The sequence below is a fragment of the Ceratotherium simum genome, chromosome 22, assembly GCF_057802395.1.
Source record: "Ceratotherium simum simum isolate JZ-2026a chromosome 22, ASM5780239v1, whole genome shotgun sequence".
NCBI classification, from domain to species: Eukaryota; Metazoa; Chordata; class Mammalia; order Perissodactyla; family Rhinocerotidae; genus Ceratotherium; species Ceratotherium simum.
The window spans coordinates 41,640,883-41,666,895 of record NC_141921.1 but is presented as its reverse complement, the minus strand read 5'-3'; the positions used below and the strand labels follow the sequence as shown (position 1 = coordinate 41,666,895).

Below are 26,013 nucleotides of genomic sequence, written 5' to 3'. Positions count from 1 at the left end.
CATGGCCGAGAGAGAGAGAGAGAGAGAGAGAGAGAGAGAGAGAGAGAGAGAGACAGAGACAGAGACAGAGACAGAGACAGAGACAGAGACAGAGACACAGAGAGAGAGAGAGATCTCTCTTTCTCTTCTTCTAAGGCCACTAATCCTATCGGATCAGGCTCCACCCTTATGACCTCATTTGATTTCCTCCTAAAAGCCCCATCCCCAAATACAGTCACACTGGAGTTGGGGCTTTGACATATGCGTTTGGGGGGACACAGTTCAGTCCCTAGCACCCTACCCCTCCCATCCGTGCCCATCCCTCCCCCACCCCCTTCCATCCCCTTTTCATCCACTCGTCCACCCAACAACCATTTATTGCTCGTTCTTGTAGTGAGGTCACTTGTCACCTTTCCAGCTTTTTCTCCCTTGGCCTTTCTACAGGAACTGCTGTGCTTGGCGTCCTCTGAACCTACTGTGCACTTTCGAGTCTCTGGGCCTTTGTCTGCACCTGGGATGCCCTCCCCTACTGACTCCACCTGCTGCAGTCCTGGCACCCCTTCCTCCCTGAAGCCCTCCCTCACTGCCCAGTGCTGTGTGGCTGGTGCACACTGCCTCTCTCCAGGCCCACTGCAGCCAGGGTTCTGCAGTGGTGTGGCCCATGGTGCTCTGTGACTTTCCATGGGACCCACAATCCCAGCCTCGGGGAGAAAGACAGATACTTCCTTCCCGTGTCCTCTGGAGGAGCCTTAACGGGGAGCGGGTGGAGAGAGAGTGACATCCAGTCCCGGGCTCCCTCCACTTAGATGCTGTGACTGGGGAAGAGGGGGCCCCTCTCCAAGGCCCAGTGACTGGGGGTGGCACCTCATGCTGGTGTAGTGGGCGGGGCATTTTACTGGAGTTTTATTGACCCTGTGCTTCCGGGCAAGCAAGAGAGGAAAAATGAAAAACCCACAAAAACCCCTTCCTCGGTCTCTCGGGGAAATTTCTGACATTTTGCCCGCCCTCTGCAATCAGCGCTCAGCTGTGTGGCAGGGTGTGCACGGGGGCGGGTTGGTGGAGGAAGGAAACGGAGACCTTTGAGATTGAGAAGTTTAGATGTCATCAGATGCCTCCTCTTACCCAGGCCTGAAATGCCCTTTCTAGCATGCTTGACAGCTGATCTGCAGCCCTCTGCTTACACACCCTCAGTGACGGGGAGCTCACTCATTGCTTCATAACAACGGCAAGGATTAACATTGGTGGAGCAGGCTCTGTGCCAGCCACAGTGCTGAGCCCTCTACCTACATCAGCTCGTTGCACCGTGATAGGAAACCAGAGAGGAGACTCGGACAGGGTGGGGTTCAGGGGTTTCCCCATGGTCACTGCTAGTAAGTGGCTCGGCAGGGCTCATACATAGCCATCTAAAGCAATTTGGGGAGGCAGCAGAGCATGTCAGTGAAGAGCCCGTGTGGGGGCTACAACCCCCTTCCCATTCTGCACCCTGCTTCCTGGACCACCCTCCCCTGAGTGTGCAGACTCGTTCCTCCTAGGAAGGGGTCTCCCCTGGGGGTATGTGAGGCCTGCCCAGGTGTGGGGGGATGAGGTGAAGCCAGGCCCCGTGTTAGGTGGAGAGCATGGTTTGTTTGTGGCCAGGCGGGTGTACCCCATCTTGTCCCAAGAGCTGAGGGTTTCTCCAAGGGCTGTGAGCAGGAGGGAAGAGGGGGTGGCCTCCCCTGCCCGCCCTGCCCTTGGGCAAGCTTGGCTGGCCCACAGTTCCCTTCCCAGTCTGCAGTTCTCCGTCAGGGCAACGGGAGGGACACTTGACAAACATCCCTCAGCCCCAATCTCAAAGCACAACAAGAAAGCATCTGATGACTCCGATGAATCCAGATGTCCACCCCTGCTCTGGTTCCCCAGGGCCAGGATTGCCCTGGACCACTGCTAGACGGGGAGGGGTGAGATAAGCAGTTCTCCAAGAAAGGCAGCCTGTGGGCTGGAAAGCCCTTCTGGAATATGTCTGCTGCAACAGGCTGTCAGAATCTGGGGTGTGCTGCTGGGAGCCATGGGAACACACTCCTGGGGGACCTGACCTGGTTGGAACATTCAGGGGGGTCTTCCTTGAGGAGGTGGCATCTAAAGGATTGTGAGGATGAATGAGTTGGCCAGGCCAAAGTGGGAAGAGAGTGTGCTCCGGTTAGACGACACAGAATGTGCCAAGGCCTGGAGTGAGCAAGGATGGGCCATTCCAGAACTGGGAGGGGTTCCATTTGGCCAAAGCACAGGGTGGGAAGGGGGAGCATAGGAGGGGAGGCTGGAGGGGCTGGCGGCCCAGACTGAGTGGGGAGAGTTTCTGGGGCCAAAGCAGCTGGGGCCGGGTCTCCTGACAGCCCTGACTCTGAGCCAGAGGTGAGAGGCAGTGACGGGAATGTTCGGACAAACTCTGAGAACATCTGGAAAGGCGCTGATCAGAGACGGGGAGTGGAGTGCGGCTGGAGGCAGATAGGGTGGAGGGACTCTTGGGAACCAATTCTAAGAACAACACCACAACTCCAGGGGCTTTCTTGACCATTTTTCTTTCTGATTACAAAAGAGATACTCAGTGGAGAAGATCTCTGTGGAAAATGGGAAAAGAAGAAACTGGAAAGGAATAAACACTCATAATTCTTCTGCTCCCTCTGTGCCAGCCCTGGGGCCTTTCTGCTCTTTGCACAAGCCATGCTTGTTCCTCCTCAGGGCCTTTGCACCAGCGCTTCCCTCTGCCTGGAACGCTCGCCCCCAGCCATCTGCACGGCTTCAGTCCTTCAGTCCTTCCAACGCGGAGAGGGCTCCGACCACGCTCTCTAGAGCCCCCACTCCACACCCCACCGCCTTTCTCTTGTAGCTCCTGATTCATTTTCTTCAGAGTTTGTATCCACATTGGAATACACTGAGGGGTGATCTTAAAGGGACAAGAGAGGGAATCTGGAGTGGGTCAGATGATCAGGAAAGTTCCTTGAGTGAATGGTATTCAGTCTGACCTGGCTGGATACGAGGGGTTCCCAGCAGGTGGGAGTGGAGATGGAGGGCCATCTTAGCCTGGGCAAGAGGATCTGTGTTAGTGAGCTCGGGCTGCGGTAACAAAGTACCGCAAGCCGAGCGGCTTAAATAACAGAAATTGGTTTCTCACAGTTCTGGTAGCTGGAAGTCCAAGATCAATGTGTTGGCAGGGCAGTGCTCCCTCTGAAGGCTCTAGGGAAGGTTTGGCCTCTCTCCTAGGTTCCTTGGCTTATGGTAGCATGACTCCAGCCTTCAGATGGCCATCTCCCTGTGTGCGTGTCTGTCTCCGTATCCAAATTTCCCCCTTTTTATCAGGACGCTGGATTAGGGCCCACCCTAATGACTTCATTTTAACTTGTTGACCTCTGTAAAGACACTGTCTCCAAATAAGGTCACATTCGGAGATACTGGGTGTTTGGAGTTCAGCATATCTTTTTAAGGAGGACATAATTCAACCCATAACAACATTCCAGGACATAGGAGCGGTGCTAGAAAAAAGACTGAGATGCCCAGATTGGCTGAAGTAGAGGGTGCACGAAGTGAGCTATGTACAATAATGCCAGCCCAGGAGTCTGGAGACAGAGAGAGGCCTGGGAATGCCAGGCTGAGGAGTCTGTGTTGATTAGGTTGTCAGAACACGTATTGATCAAATATGTGCCACGCCCTGTGATAGGGGAATCATTGGTGAGCAGAAATGGAAAAACCCATCCTTGAGGAGCTGACATTCATGTGGGGAATTCAGACACCAAGACAATTTATCCCACAAATAAGTGTGAGATTATAATAGAGTTAGGCGTAGGAGGGTGAGGTACATGGGTCTCTGATGGTTTGTAACAGGGGTCCTGACCAAGTTGTTGAGGAAGTGATGCCTGGACTATGATGTGAAGGCTGAGTGGGAGTTCATTAGGGGAAGGGGAGAGGAGCATTCCTGGCACAGGACCAGCTTGTGCAAAGGCCCTGGGGCAGAAGGGAGCATGGCCCCTTTGGGGAACAGGGAGACTCCAGTGTGGCTAGAGATTAGACAGCAAGGGGCAGAACCTCATTAACCATGGTAGGGACCTAGGCCTCTATCCTGGGAGCCTTGAGAAGACTTTGAAAGTTTTAGACAAGGGGTGATGGGATCAGATTTAACCTCTAAACAACCACTGGGGAGCTACTGAAGTCTTTTGAGCTAAAGGGTGCCAGCCATCAAGCTAGTATTTTAGAGAAGCTCTTGCATGTTATTCTAGAGCAGGGCTCTTACCTTGGGGTCCATTGACCCCCAAGGGTCCACAGGTAGATTTCAGGGGGGCCGTGAACCTGAGTGAGTTCACTTGTTTCATTAGCCTCTAACTAAAGTTCTCTTTGTGAACTCCTTCCAATATGGATTAAGGCAGCAAAGCACGGTAGTAATATAGTATCTGCAGGTTTTGCATCAGCAATCACATATTCTCATATTATATTACAACTGTATTAGTTGTTGCAGATAGGACCAAATGTTGTTTATGTCATCATTACTTTGAAACTGTGGTAGTTATGAGATCTTATTTAACGAGTTTACAGAGAATCACAGATATTACTATATCTTAATTTTGTTTAATGCTTTGATAACCGTATTTCAACATGGCTGGATTCCTTTGTAATCCTATGTATTTTATTTAATGCACTTAAAAACATGATTCTGAGCAGTGTCCACAGGCTTCCCCAGCATGACTAAGAGGCACATGAAATGTTGAGAACCACCCCCCCGCCCCGATTCTTTTGGTTGCAACTAACAGAAGCCTAACTCTCTTAGGCCCAAACAAGACAAAAGAGAAATAATTGGCTCAATAACGGAGAAGTCCATGGTGCCATAAATTCAGGTTTGAGCGATGTCCTCAGGTGGCCGTTTCTCTCCATCTCTGAGCTCTGCTCGCCTCTGAATCGCCTTCTTCTCAGGCAGGCCCTGCCCCTGGTGCAGCAGCCACGACCAGCCAGCTCTGGGCTTAACTCACCCCTTCCACTGGAAATCCAACAGCCAAGACAGGCTCTTTCCTGGCAGCTTTTGTGAAACTCTCAGAGATGCAGCTCATTGGCTGGCGTGGGTCACGTGGCCATGAACCAATCACAGTGGTGAAGAAGATGCACTCTGATTGGCCAGCCTGGGTCATGTGCTCCTCCCGGAAGCCAGCTGTGGGAGGCATGCTGGCTAGACCATCACTGGACAGAGAGTGGGGCGGGACAGGTCAACACTTGTGCGGGCGGCCAGGACGCCCCGTACCCTTTTGCCCTGTACGGTCGGTAACAGCATCATGCGTCTCCCATCCGTGTACAGTGGGCGTCAGGGGCTGCTGGGAGATTCGGTGCCTCTCAGTCCCCAGGTTAGGCTCCCCGGTTCCTGCAGTGAAATAGGACTCCTGCCAGGAGTGATAACCAGTGCTCCTCCGGCGCTCGCCATGTGCCGGGGACTGCTGTAGTACCTTACTCCTGTGTCTTCACAACCCCTTTAATCCTGTCAACTGCGCTAGGAGGTGGATCCTGCTATTAACCTAATAGTACCCATGAAGTCATTGTAACTTGCCCACGGCCACGCAGCTGGCATGTGGCAGCCCTGGAATCCCAGCCCCAGCCACCACCCTCCCACCCTGTGCTGCTTCTCCCACCCGCCAGGTGACGTCAGGCAAGGTCTGCCCTCTGAGGCGTCAGTGCCTCCATCTAGAGTTGGACTAACATGTTTGGGGGGTTTAGGGATGGATCTGGGAAAGGCTTCAGGGATGAGTGGTGGAGGGTGGGGAGGTGAGGCCTTTGCTAAGGTGGCCTGGCTTGGAGCTTCTCTGCTTCTTTTCCTAGGGCTGTCCCCGCAGCAGCCGTGCCCGAAGGTGGTATCTGACTGCAGGAAGCAGTGTGAGGAGGACTACTACCTGAATGGTGACGGCCGCTGCACGGCCTGTGTGAGCTGTTCAGGAGGTAAGGGCCTTCTCCCCTCCAGGGGCTCCTTCCAGGGAAGGGGGTCCTCAGGGGAGCGGCAGAGAATCTAGAAGGTGGGGAGCATCAAGATTTGGTGCCTGTACTCTGAATTGGCCCCCTGGTGCCTCAGTTTCTCCCTCTGGATTTGTGAATTGATATCAGCCTTGACCTTTTCATCCAAACTTTTTAGAGACATGTAGTCAACATGTTTTCTCAAGGGAGGGACTCACATTTATTGAGTTTAATCTTCAAAACCCACTGGGGGAAGATTCTTTTCTTATCCCCCCTTTGTGGTGAGGCAGCTGAAGCCTAGGGAGGTCAAGGGCCTTTCCAAAGTTACAAAACTCTGGTAAGCGGCAGAACTAGCTTTAGAGCTGATGGTCTGACACCAAGAGCTGTGTTCTTTCCCTAAGACCACAGCGCTTCCAGGACTATTTCAATAAGCGCTTCTATTGCCAATTTCTTATTATGGTTAGTGAATGTGGTTTGTGTGCTGTCTGGTGTCTATTTTGCTTTTGTGTGGGTTTTTGGGGTGTGGGGTGGGGAAATTTGTTCAGATTTCTTGTGGCCTAATAACTTTCCATATTTTTTTAGCGTGTTTCATGTGTTTGGGGCAAAAAAAAATGTGTATTTTGTTTGTTGCATACAAAATTCTATATATACCTGTTAGACCAAGCTTGTTAATTGTGTTATTTAAATAACATACATCCTTATTTATTTTTGTCACTTTCACAAAGGTTCATTTTTGAGATAGATGTGTTACAATCTATCTCCCAATGTGCTTGTTTTTCGTCAGATTTTCATTGTGTTCTATCTATTTTTGCTTTATATATGTCAAAGCTATGTTATTAGGGACAGTGTTCACCAATATTATATTTTCTTGGTGGATTGGGCCTTTTATCAACATGAAATATACCTCTTTGTGCCTTATAATGTGTTTGCCTTAATTCCATTGTTGTTTGATATTAATATTGCCATTCCTCTTTGTTTACGGTAGCATTTCTCTGGTATATCTTTAAATTTTTTAAATTGACAGCATTTTGGGGCCGGCCCTATGGCCTAGTGGTTAAGTTCGGTGCAATCTGCTTCAGTGGCCTGGGTTCAGTTTCTGGGCACGGACCTACACCACTCAGCAGCGGCCTTGCTGTGGCAGCGACCCACATACAAAATAGAGGAAGACTGGCACAAATGTTAGCTTAGCGTGAATCTCCCTGAAGCAAAAAGAGGAAGATTGGCAACAGATGTTAGCTCAGGGGGAAAAAAAATTCAAGCAATACCGAAGGGTAAGGAAGAAAGCCAGCTCTGCCCCCTCCCACGTCACTGAATGACTGACACTTCTCTGTACCTCTAAAGAGAAGGATGGTAGGTTAGTAGCCAGACAGACTATATGCCCACAGAAAAAAGGAATTTTTAAGAGGATGGGATCATATGATTTGTGACATTAAAATGTTTATATTTAATTTTATTTCAATGTATCAGAGGAAGAAGAAACTAAAGTGAAGAAATTTAAACTATCACAAGAAACTAGTTCCTTAAAAAAACCCTCTAAAATTAAGAAAAGAGGTTATGAAAATCCATAAGCGGTTAGGATCATTTAAGGAACGACTCTCTCTTGTGGTAAAGTCATAGTCTACTTGCTTCAATTTTGGGGTAGTATCGCGTAGCATGATTCCCGGTAATTAAAAATGAAGTAGTCAGCCTGCCGACCTGCCTCTCCTCTTGCTGACTTTTATTGCTTACATTATTTTTCCTTTTTCATAGTCCATGATGTTTATATTCTTTTCTGTAACCCGAAGTCCCTGGGCATGTTAGCTTTACTTTGCTATTTAAATCTATCCATTGTGTACTCTGAGTACATTTACCACAGCTTCTCTATTCCTGAAATTTTCGTTTGGATTTATCACTTGATTGGTTAGAGTTCACTGTCGTGGATTTTTCAGGAAGGATTCATCTTTGCACATTCCTGGACTTTCATGTTTGAGAATGTCTGTTGGCTTTATACTTGAATGACAACTTGGCAGGAATACTATTATTCCTGGGACATCTTTTCTCTGGAACTCAGCAGGCCTTGGTGCATTGTCTTCTTGTGATGAATATTGCTGTGGAGGGGTCTGGAGTCAGCCTTCTCTTTTCCCCTTTGTAGGTGACTGCAGGGAATAATGCTTTCTTTTTCCTTAAGGATCAAAAACTTAACCAGAATATACCTCAAAACTAATTGTTTGGACCCAGTTCTTCCTGGTGTCTGGGGTGCCTTTTCTATCTGCGGATTTAGTTCTGCCATCATTTCAGGGAAATTGACATCGATTTTTATCTCTGCAATAGCAGAGATAAATGACTCCAGTCATCCTTATGTTTGATGATCTTTGCCTCTCTTCCTTGTCTATCATCTTCTTAAATTGCATTAATTTCTTTGTCTTTTTACCTTGCATTCACTGGTATTTTCTGAATCTTTTCTCTATGCTATTAACTCAATTTTTTGTCTCATCTCTTTTGTTTCTTGCCTCCTGGGTATCCGCAGCACCCCCAGGACACTGGTAATTTATTTCCTGGATTTCTCATGATGGTGCTGTGGATCTCAGTTTGTTTCCTTTAGCTCTGCAGTCTTCCTTCTTATCTCATCCTTTATTAAAGTCACCTTTTTTTTGAGCTCTGCCTTTATTGAATTTATGTTCTTATTAAGTTCCTTCATAGTGTGAAGCACTCCTGGGATCACTTCTGTTTGTTTTAGACTGGCTTCTTTGTCTTTGCAAACTATACATATTCCTATCTTTTTTTTTTTTTTTTGAGGAAGATTGACCCTGAGGTAACATCTATTGCCAAGCTTCCTCTTTTTCTTTTATCTCTCCAAAGCCCCAGTACATAGTTGTATATCCTAGTTGTGGGTCCTTCTAGTTTTTCTATGTGGGACCCTGCCTCAGCATGGCTTGATGAGTGGTGTAGGTCTGTGCCTAGGATCTGAACCTGTGAACCTCGGGCAGCCGAAACGGAGCATGTGAACTTAACCGCTATGCCACCGGGCCAGCCCCTACGTATTCCTATCTTTTTAAGATCTTTCTCTTTTTTTTTTTGTCTCTCCCTCCCTCCCTTCCTTCTTCCCTGCTATGCTACATTTGCCGAGTTGCCTTGTTAGGTCTAACTCCTTGCTCAAGCTTGGCAGGGGCAGCAGCCCTGGCCCTGCCCCCTTTCTGCCCTGGTCCAGTGTGAGTGACTCCTCCTTTACGCCTGCCCCACCTCACTGGGCTCTAGTTCGTCTTCTCAGCTCAGAGCTTCAGCTGGGGACTGAGTGTGACTTTTTTAAAAAGTTGTGGTAAAATATACATAACATAAAATTTGTCATTTTAACCACTTTTGAGTGTACTGTTCAGTGGCATTAAGTACATTCACATTTTCAGGCAACCATCATCATCATCCAACTCTGTCCCCGTCAGACACCAGCTTCCCCTCCCTCCCCCAGTCCCCAGCCTTGGGCATCCGCCATTCTACTCTCTGTCTCTATGAATTTGACTTCTCTAGGAAGTTCATATAAGTGGAATCATACGATATTTATCCTTTTGTCACTGGCTTATTTCACTTAGCATAATGTCTTCGAAGTGCATCCATGATGTAGCATGTGTCAGAATTTCCTTCCTTTTTAAGGCTGAATAATATTCCATTGGATGGATCTAACACATTTTGTTTATCAGTTCGTGTCAATGGACACTTGGTTGCTTCCACCTTTAGCTGTTGTGAATGTGCTGCAGTGAACACAGGTGTACAAACATCTGTTCAAGTCCCTTCTTTCAGTTCTTTTGGGTGTATACTCAGCAGTGGAATTGCTGGATCATGCGGTAATTCTGTTTAATTTTTTGGGGGAATCCTGAGTGTTGCCTTTGAAGCTCATTTTCGGAGCCTGCAGGCCAGCGGGGAGGCAGTGCCCCAGAGATGGGCGTCGTCACGCAGGGTTTGCGTTCCCCTCTGTCAGGGAGTCTGTCAGAGCTCCTGCTGCCCAGGAAGCAGTGGACCCCACCACTAGGCCTTCTGCTCACTCCCACAACTTGGCCCTGCTTCCTGGAAGCTGGCCAGTCCAGGCAGTCATTCCCGCCTCTGCCCTGATGTTATGGACGGGCTCTGCTCTAAGGCTTTTTCCTTGAATTTTCCAGGGATGTCTACTCATTGCCCTCAGTCTGCCTCTCTCCAGATTTTTGAGAATTGTCAGGATTTTATTCTCTCCTCAGTACAGCTTCTGGGGTGCAGGTGAGACCTAGGGGCTATACCAGGCTCACCTCAGCAGGGAAGAGAGAGGGGAGAGTCTCCTGAGATGGTGTCAGGGGCCAGGCCTAGAAGAGCCTTTTATCATTTCTCCCCACATCCCATTGGCCAGAAGCCAGTCCCATGACCCCCAACCCTACTGCAAGGGAGGCTGGGAAATGTAGTCTTTGTCTGAGCCCTTGTGAAACAGGAATTGATGAACACAGCCTAGTGTTCAGAGTATTCCTTTTTACAGCTGAAATTTCCTTTTGCATCTCTGAGAATATTATAATTAATATATAATAATATATAAGAACTGATTCTAAAGGCTTGTTCTGTTTTCTGTTTTATCCGCTTCCTCGGGTGTTAGTTCATTTTGAGTTTGGGGCTCTTTTTTCTTGGTGCTGGTTCTCGCTCATGTGTGGTGACTTCTAGTTCTACACATGTGTCTGATGCCTCGGGGGGTCTGCGGGCGGGGCTTGTGAAACCCACCTCAGAGCGGGTGGGGGTAAGCGGGAGGGGCGGGGTGCTGGGCAGGGTCTGGCTGGTCTTTGGTTCTGCAGGGTCCCTTCCCCCCGGGTATGGCCAGCCCCAGGGCACCGCCTGGCTCACCTCACCCAGGAGTCTCCTTGGGGGGCTGCTGGCTTCCAGCTCTGCGGCGTAAGTGGGTGAGAGGCATGGGGAGAAGGACCCACTTGAGGGTCCGGCTGCACTCCCTGTCGGATTCCCTGGGGCCCGCCCTGCCACGCACCTACCTGGGGCCTGGAGCCCCCAGAGCCTCGCCCAGCATACTCCTCTTGGGCATATTTTGGGCTGTGGTCTCCTTTTTCCCTCCAATCCCATCTGCCTTCCATATTTCAGGAAGTCTTCATCATTTCGGGTTGACCAAGGATGCCCCTTGCTGTTTTCCAGGGATGTTTGCATTAACTAATTAATTACTTTTACCAGTGATTTTTTTCCGTTCACCTTTTAAAGTGTACAATGCAGTGGTTTTATTATATTCACAACGTGCAACATCACCGCTATCTAATTCCAGAATATTTCCACCTCCCCCCAAAAAAAACCCTTACATCTCAATTCTGCCCTCCTTCCATGCCCTGGCAATCACTAATCTACTTTCTGTCTCTATGGCTTTGCCTCCTTTGGACATTTCATATAAAGGGAATCATGCAGTATGTGGCTTTTAGTGTCTGTCTTCTTTGACTTAGTGTGATGTTTTCAAGGTTCATCAATGTTGTAGCGTATGTCAGTACTTCATTCCTTTTTATGGCTGAATAATATTGCATTGTATGGATATAACACATTTTGTTTATCCATTCTTCAGTTGATGGACATTTGGATTATTTCTATTTTTTGGCTGTTATGAATAATGCTGCTATGCACATTCATGTACAAGTTTTTGTGTGGACACATGTTTTCTGTTCTCTTGGGCATATATCTAGGAGTAGAATTGCTGGATTGTATAGTCAATCTATGTTTAGCTTTTTGAGGAACTGCCAGACTGGTTTCCACAGCACTGTACTAATTTATATTCCCACTAGCATTGTATGAGGATTCAAGTTTCTCCACATCCTCGCCAACCCTTGTTATTGTCTGTCTTTTTGATTCTAGTCATCCTACTGGATATAAATGGTATCTCAAGGTGGTTTTGATTTGCATTTCCCTAATGGCTAATGATGTTGAGCATCTTTTCACGTGCTTCCTGGCTATTTGTGTATCTTCTCTGGAGAAAAGTCTTCTCAAATCCTTTGCCCGTTGAAAAAATACTTAATAGAATTTTTTTTAGAGCAGTTTCCAATTTATAGGAAAATTGAGCAGAAAGTACAGCCAGTTCCCATATGCCCCCTCTCCTCCACCACTCTCCACAGTTTCCCCTATTATCAACATCTTGCATTAGTGCGGTCCGTTGTTACAGCTGATGAACCAATGTTGGTACATTGTTAACTGAAGGTCGTAGTTTACATTAGGGTTCACTCTTGGTGTTGTACATTCTATGGTTTTGGACAAATGTAGAATGACCTGTATCTGCCATTGCAGTATCGTACAGAGTAGCTTCACTGCCCTAAAAATCCTCTGTGCCCCGTCTATTCATCCTCCCCTCTCCCGCCTCCCTACCGAACCCTGGTGACCACTGTCTCTGTGGTTGTGTCTTCTCCAGAATGCCATATAGTTGGGATCACAGTGCGGAGCCTTCCTGGATTGGCTTCTTTCAGTTAGAAACAGGCGTTTAATGTCCCTCTATGTCTTTTTTGCCCATTTTAAAATTGGGACGTAATTTATTTTTAATACCATTTCTGTGATCTTGAGGGACGTGGGCTGGGAGGTGGAGGCGACCTCATGGAGCCCGCCTGCCTTCTTGCCCTCATCTCAGGAACATTCTGGAAGGAAAGGATGAGCATGCCAGCTGCCCTGTCTAGCGGAAGGCTACAGCAGCATCCTCTCTCATGTGCTGGCCTGTCCCTGGGGGTTCTCCACATTCCCTCCCTCACCTTCCCTCTGTCCGCCGTGACCCTTCTCTGTGTCCCTTACAAGACCTCGTGGAGAAGAAGCCGTGTTCATGGAACTCCTCCCGCGTCTGCGAGTGCCAGGCTGGCATGTTCTGTGCCACATCAGCCACCAACTCCTGTGCCCGCTGCTCCCCCCACTCCGCCTGCCCAGCAGGGATGATTGTCAAGTTGCCGGGTAAGTCTCCCCACCCTCGGCCGAGGACTACGATCTGTGCCGATGCCGCACCCCTACACAGGGCTCCACGTGACTTCCGACCTCCCACCTCCTCCTTCCTGTGGCACAGTTCGTGTCTCCTTTCACCGTGACGGCGTGGATGCCCCAGGCACCCAGAGCCCCCTGCTGCCCTTCCCCACCTTGTGTCCCCGGCTCAGAGAGACCCTGGTGGCCCAGGGCACAGGCCTGGCTGGAAGAGGTCTTGGGTTAGTTTGAGGCTTGAAGCAGAAGTTCTCTGATGCCCAATAAACAAGAAGGAAACCTCAAGTCTCTGTCCTGGTGGTTTCCCAGAAGATGAGGGCTCATTTCCCTGTTTCACAGTGGAGGCATTGGGAGTTAGAGGAGCCAAGAGATTGGGCACCAGGCTCAAGACTGAGAAACTTAGGTTTCTTTTCCAACTTGCTGTGTGACCTCAGGCAAGTTCCTTACCCTCTCTGGGCTTCTGATTTTCTGACAGTACAAGGAAGGCCAGTGGCCAGAGAAGAGTTAAGGGTCACAGATCTTGTGTGGGTGGCACTGAGAGTGCCTTTTAGGAGGGAGGAATGGGGAGTGGGTGGGCTTTAGACCACAGCCCGGAAGAGGTGCCACAACCACACAGGGGACACGGGAGGGGGTGAGACAGGATCAGAGGGAGCCACATCAACTGGGGAGAAAAGTGCCAACACCGAGCCCATGACCCCTCCCCCAAGCTGGTTCTATTCCAAAGCCCCATCCCCGCCACCCTCTCCCCCACCCTCCTTCCTTCCCGGCCCACCCTCACCACCCCACAGCCAGCCCCTCCCCTAGATTTGCCCCCCAATTCTCTCTCCCGTTCCCCACCCCCAGTTCCTCCCCCATGGCAGACACCCAGAGCCACCCTTGCAAAACCAAATCTGATTCCTCTCTCTCTCTTTCTCTGCCACACATGCGCACACACACACACACACACCTGCTAAAACACTTGAGTATCCTCTCTTTACTCTAATGATGATGATGTGATCCTTTGGCAAAGGAGAAGAGGTTTTGGGGGGACTTCTTTTTCAAGCCTGCGCCCTTTGGCATTTCTGGGTGGCTGGTTTATTGGGCTCCCAGTCTGGGACATACGAAGAGGAAGAAGAGCGGGAGGCTGACCACTGTGTAGTTCCTCGGGTCCCAAGGCCCCTCGCCCATCCGCCCTCCCCCTCCCCCTTTCCGTCTTCCTTATGCGGAACGCCCAGGGCTTTGAGCTGCTCTCGGGGGAAGGAACGGGGGAGTGCGTCCACCCCATCTTCCAGAAGCAGGGTCTCGAGGACGTGATCCTAGACACGACCCTGCGTGGTGGACCCCTTCCTCCTCCGGCCGCAGCTCTTAGCTGCAGCCCCGCTCTCTGGGCTCCACCTGCTCTGTCTTCTTTCCGTTCTGTGGACCTGCGGCGCTTCTCCCTCCTACTAGGACTTTGCACTTGCTGTTCCCTCTGTCTGGGACACCCTTCCCTGCCCTCACTTAGTTAACTCCTACTCAGCCTTGAGCCCTCCGTGCAAACATCGCTTCCCCAGGTCAGGCGCCCCGACCTCTCACCGGGTCATGTCCCCATTGTGATCGCTCGTTGCACGGTGTCCTCCGCGAGCGTCGATACCTACGTTCGTGTCTGTCTTGGTTTGATCAGTGCTAGTCTCCCTCCCCAGGCTGTAGCTTCGTGGGGGCCAGGACCACGCCCGGGGTGCTCACGGTCACCTCTCCACCACCTTATTGAACGCCAGGCACAGCATCTGCTCTCCAGATGTTTGTTGAGTGATGTGGGGGCAGCGGGCAGGGAGATCAGAGCTGGGGCGGGAGGGGTTTGCGTCTGCACAGATCCTCCCTGGGTCATGCACAACACTCTGCTAAGGGACACGCGGGAGCCCGGCACCCGCCAGCAGGGCCAGGGTGTGGAGTGAAAAGCGCTCTGGACTGGGCGTCAGATACCTGGGACTTTGTACAGGTTTGCATCTGTGGGGCGTGTTCCCGTCCCTCTCTGGGCCTCAGTCTCCCCATCTGTAAAATGTGGAGGTGTGACTAGAAGGCTTTGGGGGCCTTTCCAGCTCAGAAACTTGCATCTCTGTGAAAAGTAGCCTTGCATTCAGTTGTTCCAGCCAGGGCCTGTGGACCAGCCAGGACCAGCTCCCGCTGGTGAGGCTCTCTCAGTGGTGTTCCTGCGATTGCCACACGGTGGCGCCAGAAGCCTCTCTTTGCTGCCCCTAGACCTGCACTGTGCAAAGCGGTGCCACGGGCCACGCGTGGCTGTGGAGCACTTAACATGTGTCCTCTCTCATGGAGATATGCTGTCAGTGTAGAATATGCACTGGGTTTCAAATACTTAGTATAAAAAAAGAATGTAAAATGTCTCATCATTTTTATATGGATTATCTGCCAACATAATATTTTAGATATATTGGGTTAACTAAATATATTATTTAAACTAATTTCACGTGTTTCTTTTTCCTTTTTTTAATGTGGCTACTAGACAATGTAAAATGACGTGTGTGATTCACATCGTATTTCTGTTGGAAGCGCTCCAGCCTTTGGCTGCCAGACCCTGGCTAACTCCTGGATCCCCTGTGGGCTCCCCCGCCGGGCAATCTCAGGGCCTCAGTCTCTCCAGCTGTGAAATGGAAAGGAGTTTCTGCTGCAGATTTGGCTCATAGCGAAGCCCCACGCTAAGAGCTGTGTAGGCTTTCTCTCCTGAAATTCTCACAACTTGTAAGGCAGACTGTATTAGCCCCGTTTTACAAGGGAGGAAATTGACGTCCAGAGATGGCAGGTAAATTGCTCAAGACCACAGAGCAGGGAATATCTGAGCCACGGTTTGAACGTCACACCCAGCTCTTGTCACCCTACCGCACTGCAGAGACACAAGATAAGTCAGCATTGCTCCTACCCACCTCCGCTGAAACCTTCAGATCGTATCCCCGCACATGTGATCACTTTCTAAGAAACAAGGCAGGAGTCCAGATGGGGAAAAGGACATGCAATTTGTTGGGCATTTACTGTATGTCACACAGTGTGACAGGCACGTTAGATACACTCTGTTTATCCTGACAGCAGCCTTGTGAAGAGTGTGTTCTTGTAATCATTTGACGTGCCCGGCACAGCTAGGACCTCATGGAGGTGGCAGGCAGACTCAGGTCCACTGGACGGAAAGTGCTGTGTTTTCCTCTCACCCTGCTTCCACCCAGATTCTTCAGGACGCTGGGTTATAAGTAACAAAATCTCGAATTTTTTGTCTCTTGGAACTGAGAAGTCTGGGGATAGCTCTGGATAGCGCCAGGCCAGGACCTCTGTCTTTTCCTATCTCTCATCTCTACTCCCCTGTGTGTAGGTATCTGTAAGATACTAGGCTGGCTTCCTACTCAACTCCAGTGGAAAGACAGCTTCTCCTTCCTATATTTTCAACAACCAAAAACAAAGCCTTGAAATGGCATCTCATAGGCATGGTTTGAGTCACGTGCCCACCCCTAAACCAGTCCATCACAGCCGGAGGAATGGATTGGATTGATTGGTCCAGTCTGGCTCCATGGCTACTCCTGGAAGGGAGGGTCAGTCAGTCCCAGCCCCTAAACACAGATACTGAGATTGGGGAGAGTAATTCCCCAGGGAAAATCTGGCTGCTTTATCCCAAGGGAGACAGATGCTGGGCAGGCACAAACACCAGATGGCCACTGCGTTTTCCAAGTGCCCCATCCCCGACTGTGGTTGTGGTGGTAAAAGGTCTATTCCTGGAGTCTTCGGACTCCTCAGTACCAAGTCTGATGACATTGCTGTCCCTCTGCAGGCACAGCGGAGAGGGACACCGTCTGTGAGCCATCTTCCCCAGGGACCAGCCCTGACTGCAGCACCAGTCCCGAGGACTGCAGGGCACCTGCCAGGTGACTCCAGGCCCTCTTCCATCCCAATGACCTTAGTATAGGCTGTCCCACTCCCCAGGATGCCCCGGGCACAGCGGGGTTGGGGGTGCGGGTGGGGTTCAGCCCAGGGTGTCAGAACTCCAGGGTGCCTCTCTGCCACTCCCACAAGTCATTTGAGGCCCTACTGTGTGCCCAGCCTGCTGTGAGCACACAGGACACCTGGCCCTCGCTCCCAGGAGCAGACAGTGGGCCTGCCAGGGGCTCTGGGCAGGGGTCTGGGGTTCTCTATAGAAACCGTCATCCCTGAGCACAGCCCTCCCTTGCCCCTCAGGAGGATCGACAGCCCCATCTCTGGCTCCCCTCCCAGCGGCACCACCCCGCAGGCCAAGCCCCGCCTGACCTCCCCCGCAAGCTCCCATGCCAGGACCACGCTTCTTGGAGGGGGCACCTCGGAAGAGGATTCCAAAGTGACGAGGGCTCCCAGCTTTTCCTTCTCTGCGGGGAAGCCCAGTCCAGACCCAGGTATTTCTCCAGAGAACCTGTGAACTGTCTTCCAGGGCAACGGTGTCTGATTGGTGGGCAGCCTGTGTGTGACAGTCCGAGCGTGTAGGCACTGAGCTGTGGTCTTTCCCAGTGTGGGGACAGGAGGGTCTCAGGGTCTCCTGGAGCTGAAAGCATGGAGGGCCGCAGTAGAGAATGGAAGGACTCATTCATTTAACAACAGTTTTGAGGGCCCCCTGCATGCCAGACACCAGGTAGGTGTGGGGCATGCTGGTGTCGATTTGATGCCCTCCTGGTTCCCATGGCAACAGATTGGGGGCCTCAGTTCGCTCCTGTTTATTACTGAATAGCCTTCCACTGTATAGATAACACCACACTTTGTTTATCCAAACAGTCTTTGGATATTTGGGTTGTTTTCACTTTTAGGCTATAATGAATAATGAAATGTTTTCATTTCTCGTTTTTTTTTTATTGATTTGTGGGACTTATAATTCTGGGTTTGAGCCCTGTGTTCAAAATATCTTCTCCTACCTTGTGGCTTGCCTTCTTCTTCTCTTTCTGGTGTCTTCCTGATAAAAAGATGTTCTTAATTTTAATGTAATCAGAATGACCCCTCTTTTCCTTTATGACTAGTGCTTTTCATGTTCTGCTTTGTAAGTCTTTTCCTCCACTGCAGTCTCAGAGACAGGCTACATTTATTTTCTGGGATCCTTATTGTTTTGCCTTTCACATTTCGATCTGCTGTCCTCCGTGGCTTTTGTGTATGGTGTGAGGCAGGGGTCACATTAAAAGTGTCCATGTGAATATCCAGTTGAACCAACACCATTTATCAAATGGTGAAAAAGGATAATGTCCTTTCCCCATTGTTTTGCCTGCCGTCTTTGTCGTAAATCAAAGCTCCATATATGTGTGGGTCTGATTCTGGACTCTCTTCTATTCTGCTGATCTTTTTATGTATTCTGGGTGAATACCACACTGTCTTACTTACTATAGTTTTTGAATAAATCTTGATGGATAGTTGAGCAACATCTCCAACTTTGTTCTTCACCGGTGTATTGGCTACTCTTGGTAATTTGCATTTCCACATACATTTTAGGTCAGCTTTTCAGATTCCACAAAATGTCTATTGATTTTGATTGGTTTTGATTGGGATTGCATTGACTTTATGGATCAGTGTGGAGAGAATCCACGTCTTCACAGTATTGAGTATATAGTATAGCCCTCCATTTGTTTAGGCCTTCTTTAAATTCTCCCATTAATGTTTTATTGTTTTCTGTGTAGAGATATTTACATCTTTTTGTTAGATTTCTAGGTATTTGATATTTCTGATGGTGATGTAAGTTGTATGTTTTTAAATATTTCATGTTCTAACTCTTTAATGTTATTATTATTTTTGAACTGTGTGAAATTGCCAATATTTGACTGTCTGACCTATGACAACAGCAATTTCATATGGTTCAACCCGAATATGTAGACATTCAATTGATTTTGATATGGTAACATTTTATCCAACTACCTTGCTAAACTCACTTATTAGTTCTAATAGTGTGTCTGCAGATTCCTCTGGAGTATCTGTGTGCTCAGTGATGTCATCTGCCCATGACGGCTTGAGATCTTCCTTTCTAAACTTTACCACTCTTATTGCTTTTTCTTGCCGTACTGAATTGTTAAGGATGCCCGGTGCCACACTGAATAGAAGTTGTGATAGTGGGCATCCTTGTCTCATTGCTGATCTCAGAGGGAAAGTGGCTGCCACGGTTCTGAGGAGGGTGGTGACTGAGCAGTGAGCCTGGGGAGAAGGCTTTGGCTTAGGGAGATGGTGGATGGTGGAGGGGAGGGGCCGGAAGGGGGGGGGCAGTCAAGAGGCAGTTAGTGCTCTTCCCTGTGTGGCCTTAGGCACATTCCTTCCCTCTCTGAGCCTCAGAACTCGCTCTGAAGGACTGATCTGACATGTGCAGAGTTTGGGAGCTGGCTGTGGAGCTGGGGGGCTTCAGCGGTTTGGGGGGAGGTGAGTCCTCTGCCAAGGTGGCCTGGCCCGGAGCTTCTCCACTTCTTTTCCCAGGGCTGACCCCACAGCAGCCGTGTCCTCAGGGGTCTCCCGACTGCCGGAAGCAGTGTGAGCGGGACTACTACCTGAATGGCGACGGCCGCTGTATGGCCTGTGTGAGCTGCTCGGGAGGTAAGGGCCTTCTCCCCTCCAGGGGCTCCCTCCAGGGAGGGGGTGTCAGGGGAGCGGCTGAGAGTCTGGGGGTGGGGGAGCCCCGAGTTGGTCTTAGACTGCTCGGCCTTCGGGAGCCTGGTTCACCTCTCTGGCATTTTCGAGCCGGCGGCTCCTCGTGACTCCCACTCACGACTGTGGGTTTTGATGGCGGTGACCCCTTTTCAGAGAGCTTCCATTTGCTCACTCTTTCCTGCAAGGGAACATCTGTTAATCACCTCCCTGTTCCAAACTTGTTTCATTTTTTTTCGTAACTACCCTACAATGCGTCAATGCGATTGTCCCCATTCTGCAGAGGAGGAAACTGAGGCTTTGGGAAAGGCCACAAGCTCTCATGAGTGGCAGGACTGGGGTTTGAACCTGGGGCGTCTGCCACCAGGTCCTGGGCTCTGCTCACTCCACTGTGCCACCTCTTAGAGCCTGCTCTCGACAAGCACTTACTGAGTGACTGCTGTGTGCATGGCGGGATGACACCCTGCCCGTGTCTTCCCTGCGGCCAGCTCACCGCAGCCCCATAGCATACCGCCAACCGCCCTGTGACATCAGTGGGGGCCACGTGGGGTGGGGGAAGCTGCCTAGGCCTTGGCGCCGTGGCCATCAGCACCCCCCGACTCACAGAGGCCCCCAGGGAATGCATGATTCCGTCTCCTTGTCCAGAGTCAAGGGAGGCCAAACACAGAGAAGAACACTGTGTCACTGGGGGCCACTGTTCCCATTACTAAGGCCTCGTAGCGAATTTCCTCAAAACTTAGTGGCAAAAAACAAACCATTCATTGTACTCGTGGATTCCATGGGTCAGAACTCAGACAGGGCACTGCAGGGTTGGCTGGTCTCTGCTCCACGATGTTTGGGGTCTCAGCTGGGAAACTCGGAGGCTGGAGGCTGGAGTATCTGAAAGCTAATTCATTCACGTGTCTGGGGGTCCGTGACAGCTGCTGGCTGGGGTCTCAGCTCCTCTCCATATTGCCGTCAGTAGGGCTCACTTTGGGCTTCCTCACGGCCTGGTGGCTGGATTCCAAGGATGGGGGTGGCAAGGAATCACACCCCTTTTTATGACCTAGCCTCGGAAGTCGCACAGCGTAACTTCCGCTGCTCTGTACCTGTCGAGGCAGTCACAAGTCCCACCTGACTCAAGGGAAGGAAAAAATCGTGCTTCTTGAGGGGTGAGTGGCAGAGCTCTGGAAGAGCAGATGGGGACAGAAATACTGCCGTGGCCGTTTCTGGAAAAATATAACCTGTCACAGCCGCCGTGTCGGATGGAGAAACGAGAGATGGCTCTGGGCCCAAGAATTCCTTGAACTCTCACAACAGAAGCCCCACGAGGCTGTTGAGTGGAGTACAGTGGCTGAGAGCATGGGCTCTGGAGCCCAAGTGCCTGGGTTCAAATCTCAGCTCTACCACTTGGTGGCTTATAAACTCAAGCAGGTTTCTTAACCTCTCTGTGCCTCAGTTTCCTCATCTGTAAAATGGGCATAATAATAGTACTGTCTCAGAGTTGTTGTGGGAATTAAATAGGTTAAACTAGGTTAATCTGGGCAGAGTGCTAAGAATACTGCCTTGCACACACTTGATTATATTAATAGCTATAATAATGATTATAGCTGTCATTGTCCCAAGTCATCTCACTCATGGCTGAGCCCACTCTTGCCCTCTGCACAAATTCTCCAAATCCTCCCCAGGTCTTGCTCTCTGGAGGTTGCAGGAAGAGACTGTGTGGTCCCTTATCATTATCACATGAGATCTCTAAATATTCTGCCCAGGAGAAATGTTCTTATTGAGCTCATTTGTCACATTTGTCTAATCTACTGATGCACTAATTCTATTTTCACCCATAAATAGAGACGCAACATATTCCCAAACATATATAAATGCATTATTATACTTTTTCTTTTACAAAACCTCTAACATTTTATTTATTTATTTTTTTGCTGAGGAAGAGTCGCCCTGAGCTAACTTCTGTGCCAGTCTTCCTCTGTTTTGTATGTGGGTCGCTGCCACAGCATGGCCACTGACAGACTAATGGTGTAGGTCCGTGCTCAGGAACCAAACCCAGGCTGCAGAAGCAGAGTGCACTGAACTTAACCACTAAGCCATGGGGCCAGCCCCCACTAACATTTTATTTTTTGATTTTGAAAAAAAAACTTTATCATTGAAAATTTCAAACATGTGCAGAAGTAGAGAGAATCAGGAATGGTTATGGACTGTCACCTGGTTTTAAAGAATTATCTAGGGCCGGCCCCGTGGCTTGGTGGTTAAGTGAGCGCGCTCCACTGCTGGCGACCCGGGTTCGGATCCCGGGCTCGCACCGACGCGCTGCTTCTCTGGCCATGCTGAGGCCGCGTCCCACATACAGCAACTAGAAGGATGTGCAGCTATGACACACAACTATCTACTGGGGCTTTGGGGGGAAAAAATAAATAAATAAAATCTTTAAAGAATTATCTAGTCGTGGCCAGTCTTGGTTCATCTATACCCATGCCCACTCACCCCCCTCTGGATAATTTTCTTTTTAACAGCTTTATTGAGATACAGTTGACATACAATAAAATGCACATGTTTAAAGTGTGTGATTTGATAAGTTTTGATATATGTATGAAACCATCACCACGATCAAGGTCATGAACTGTCCGCCACCCCCAAAAGTTGCCTGGTGCTGTTTATCATCCCTCTCACCATTCCCCACCCCTGCTCCCATTCCCAGGCAATCATTCTGCTTTCTGTCACCATGGAATAGTGTGCGTTTTCTATAAGTGGAATCATATAGTATATACTCCTCTTTTGTCTGCATTCTTTCGCTCGGCAGAATTATTTTGAGCATGCCAAGAGATCTGCTCAATGAAATAGTCAAATGAGCATTTACTCCTGGGCGAATGCTTCTCTGCCTTCTCAGGGGTTCTCTGGACCCCCCCGCCCATGCCATCCCAGATCCTTCCCCCTGACCTTTCTCTGTGTCCCTTAGATGACCTCGTGGAGAAGACACCTTGCACGTGGAACTCCTCCCGAGTCTGCGAGTGTCGACCTGGCATGTTCTGTGCCACATCAGCCACCAACTCCTGTGCCCGCTGCATCGCCCACCCCATCTGCCCACCAGGGATGGTCACCAAACTCCAGGGTAAGCAGTCTGCACCCCCAACCACGGGGCTGAGGTCTGTGCCCCTCCCTACAGGGCCCACCCCCAACCGGACAAATGACCTTCAACCCCGGCTGTTAACTAGGTCAGGTTTGGGCTTTGTTTAGATCCAGTGAGTGGAATAAAATCCAAATTTGGAATTTTGGTAAGAGGTTCTGATGATGATTCTTCTTCTTTTTCTTTTAATTCTTCTTTCTGTAATTGTTGGGCTGGTAAAACCTTGACTTGTTTGCAAGGCTGTTTTATTGACCCAAGATAGATCAATATAAAGTTTATGAAGAAGCTTCCAAGTCAAGATGGTGGACATTTGCCAGAATGTAGGAAAGTATAAACCCTTGACAGTGGGGGAAAAAAAAGAATTCGTCAGCAGAAGAGAGATTTCAACTAATTTCTAGAAGGTAGAAAACAGATGGAAGGTTGGTAGCAAACGAAACCAAGTGGAGGAAAGCTCACCCCAGAATTCACCCCATGAGGGCTGCAGGAAAAGTGAGGGGTAACTTGCTCATAAGACCCCCCAGAGGGGCCCTGGGCTCAGAGCAGACAAGGAAAACGAAGGATGGGAGTGAAGTGGGGAACTGGGAAGTACAGTGGGCTGCAACTTCATCTTGAAAATAAAAGTTTGTACCAGTGGTATTCCATGGGCACTGATCAGTCTGAACAGAGGCTGCCTGAGTTTTTATCCCCTGGTGAAAAGAATCAACTTTTTGGCTAAAGACACTGAAAGGATTGTCTAGGGACATCTAGGTCCCAGTGTGGTGCTGCCACTCTGGTGTAAAGCCCTCTTTGTTTGTTAATTTGAGAGTATGCCCTGTCAGTAGGCTGCCCCTGCTAAGTCACCCTAAAGTGAAGGTGCCAGCTCACCCTCCCCACCCACGGCCGAGTCCCCAGCAGGCCTCCTCCTCAGGGAGGAGACCCATCCTGAACAGGACACACTAACACCACAGCAGGAGAAACCCCACCAGCTACTGGAATATGCAGCACAGTCCTTCCTTTAAAATAAATATGAATGAGCAGTAAAGATCTTCAGACGTATAATGAGAACCAGCAACATGAAGGAGAATAACAAGATACACAAACAGAAGAACTTGCTACAGATGAAGCAATGGTAAATCCAGGAAGAGAAGAGAACTTTAAAAAATTAAATTAGTGTCCTCGGAGAAATTGAAGAAGTTGTTACATCCTCACGGTGAGAACAGAACGCTATGAAAAAGAAACCATAAGAGGATAGAGGACAAGAAAAGGCTTTTAGAAAGTGTGCTTGTTACCAGTCTGTTGCCTCCCAGCTCCCAGTTCATCTTTCAGTACCTGCCGTGCAGTCAAGGATCGGACTCGAGCATTTCTCCTTGTGAGCATGATGTTAAGCTTTGCCAGCAGAGGGCGCTGGGGGCCGTCGCAGGAGGAAGGAGGCTTCTCTTGGCAGCGTTTGCTTTTTCTTGCCCCTGCTGCACAGTCCCTCAGCAGGGCCTGTTGGGGGGACATCTGGTGGTGCCCTGCCCCAGCCCTGCTCCCAGAGTAGGCAGTCCCCCGGCAACCCCACAGCCCAGCCTAGGCCTGGTGACCACCTTGGTGTGGCCTTCCTAGTAGGCACACTGGCACGGTCCAGGCCTCAGGTCAGCAGAAGTGCCGTAATCCCCTCTGTGACCCCAGCCTTGGATCTCTGCCCTCCGTTTCTCACAGCCCTCTTGACATGGTCACTGTGTGGCCCAGGCCTTGCACCCACAGTGGTGCCCTGACTTACCCTGCGTACCTGACCTGAAAAATATGAGACCCCAGATTGAAAGGACCTACCAAGAGCAAAGCAGGATGAATGAAAATTACCCACACCTAGATGTCATAGATGTACCACCATTTATTTATCCATTCACCAGTTGATGACATTTGGCTTGTTTCTGGTTTAGGGCTGTTATGAATAAAGCTGCTACAAACGTTCTTTTACAAGTGTTTGTGTGGACATATAATTTCATTTCTCATGAGTAAATACCTAGGAGAGGGACGACTGGGTCACTGTGCCGGCCACACAGAAGATCTTTGAGGGCCAGTTCAAAGCTGGCTGCCTGCGATCTGATCCAGACACCTCCTTTTACAGATGGAGAGAAACACAGGACCAGAGCTAGAGCTGGAACACAAGGATCTTGAGTCCCAGCCCAGAGTACTCTCTCCTGGACCACACCAGCTCCTTAGTTCTGAACCTAGAATTTTTCACTCAGCTAAAATACAATTAAGTTTGAAAGCAGAATAAAAACATTTTCAGATATGAAAGGGCAGAAAGCTTTCCCCCCATGTATCCTCTCTCTTGAAAGTTACTTGAAGATGTAATCCAGCTAAATAAGGGGCAAAAAACAAAAAAGGAGAAATCATGTAATCTAAGGAACAGTGACTCTATCCCAGGAGAGCAAGGAAGGGACGTCCCAGCAGGACAGCTGAGCTACAGACCAATTGACCAGATCAGAGCAGGAAAATGCAGGGCTCCAGGGAACTATTTGCAGGAATTAAAGGAAGAATTGCAGTAAATTTCGTGAGTGGTAGAGTTGAAAAACTTGAGGACATGATGAAGGCACGTTATTTTTTTTATCAAGAGGAAAAAGAAAAGCAACCGAAAACTCTAGGGAAAATAAAAAGCTGACACGAAATTTATAGTGCAAATATGATGACGAAAATTTCCTCTGATTTTAAGCAATTGCTGGATGTACAAAAAGAGAATCCATTTGATGCTAAGACCATTCTCCTTTAAATGGCCCAAGGACTGGGTGTTTGGGTTTAAAGAGAAATATTTTAGTCTGGTAAATAGTGTCTTTTTCTGGTTCCTAAATTGGGACTAAGAGGAGGTACCTTCTTTTTTTTTCCTTCTTCAGTGGGCCCTTACCAGAGAACACAGACAGGCTAACTAGGGGCTAAACGGTGTCTTCTGCTCACCTTGAGATCCAAAGGAGGAAGAAAAGGGGAGAGTCACTAACCCAGGGGGGAGGAGGAGGGTTATGGGTGAGGTACAGTGCGTACAGAGACGGGATGAGAGGCACCGGAGCGCTGAGGCTCCACTCGGAGGAGGGACAGCAGTTCTGTCCCTGGATTCTAGCAGGTGTTCCAGTGGCATCTTATACCCGAGGCTGCCTCAGAGAGAGGCCAGAGAGCTCTCTCCTCCTGGTGCCCACTGGGTGTAGCCACAGTGAGTGTGTTTGAGCACAAGAGCTCCTCCAGTCCTCTCAAAGTCAACTCTCATGAAACCCAGTGACCTTTCAAATACTAATTCAAATACTGATTTGAAAATAAATAGAAATTATCATAACAAATTGCATCGTCTTCCTCATAGCCTAAGGCCTCCAGGCTTCAACTAATTCAGGTTATAGTCTAGTGACCATGTGGAAAGACACAGTATCTGTTTGGAGACCCCCCCCAAAAAGCAGGGTTCCTCAGGACCCTACTAATTCAAGAAGGAAATTAATCTTAGTCTCACT

The 26,013-nt window shown here is 49.4% G+C and overlaps 1 protein-coding gene across 5 annotated transcripts in view; it reads left to right on the top strand.

The window, feature by feature from the left end:
• TNFRSF8 (TNF receptor superfamily member 8) overlaps window positions 1–26,013 on the top strand; it is a 63,427-nt gene that overhangs the window by 18,031 nt on the left and 19,383 nt on the right. The window contains exons 1-7 of one of the 5 annotated variants that reach the window (XM_087446794.1): window positions 5,163–5,252; window positions 5,806–5,922; window positions 12,682–12,831; window positions 16,640–16,733; window positions 17,044–17,234; window positions 19,276–19,392; window positions 22,391–22,543. In XM_087446794.1, the coding sequence (XP_087302920.1) occupies window positions 12,744–12,831; window positions 16,640–16,733; window positions 17,044–17,234; window positions 19,276–19,392; window positions 22,391–22,543 (643 nt within the window). In that variant the 5' untranslated portion in view covers window positions 5,163–5,252; window positions 5,806–5,922; window positions 12,682–12,743. Of the gene's footprint in view, window positions 1–5,162; window positions 5,641–5,805; window positions 5,923–12,681; window positions 12,832–16,639; window positions 16,734–17,043; window positions 17,235–19,275; window positions 19,393–22,390; window positions 22,544–26,013 lie in introns of those variants that run through there. The other 4 variants (XM_087446793.1, XM_087446792.1, XM_087446791.1 and 1 more) reach the window with 4 other exon arrangements.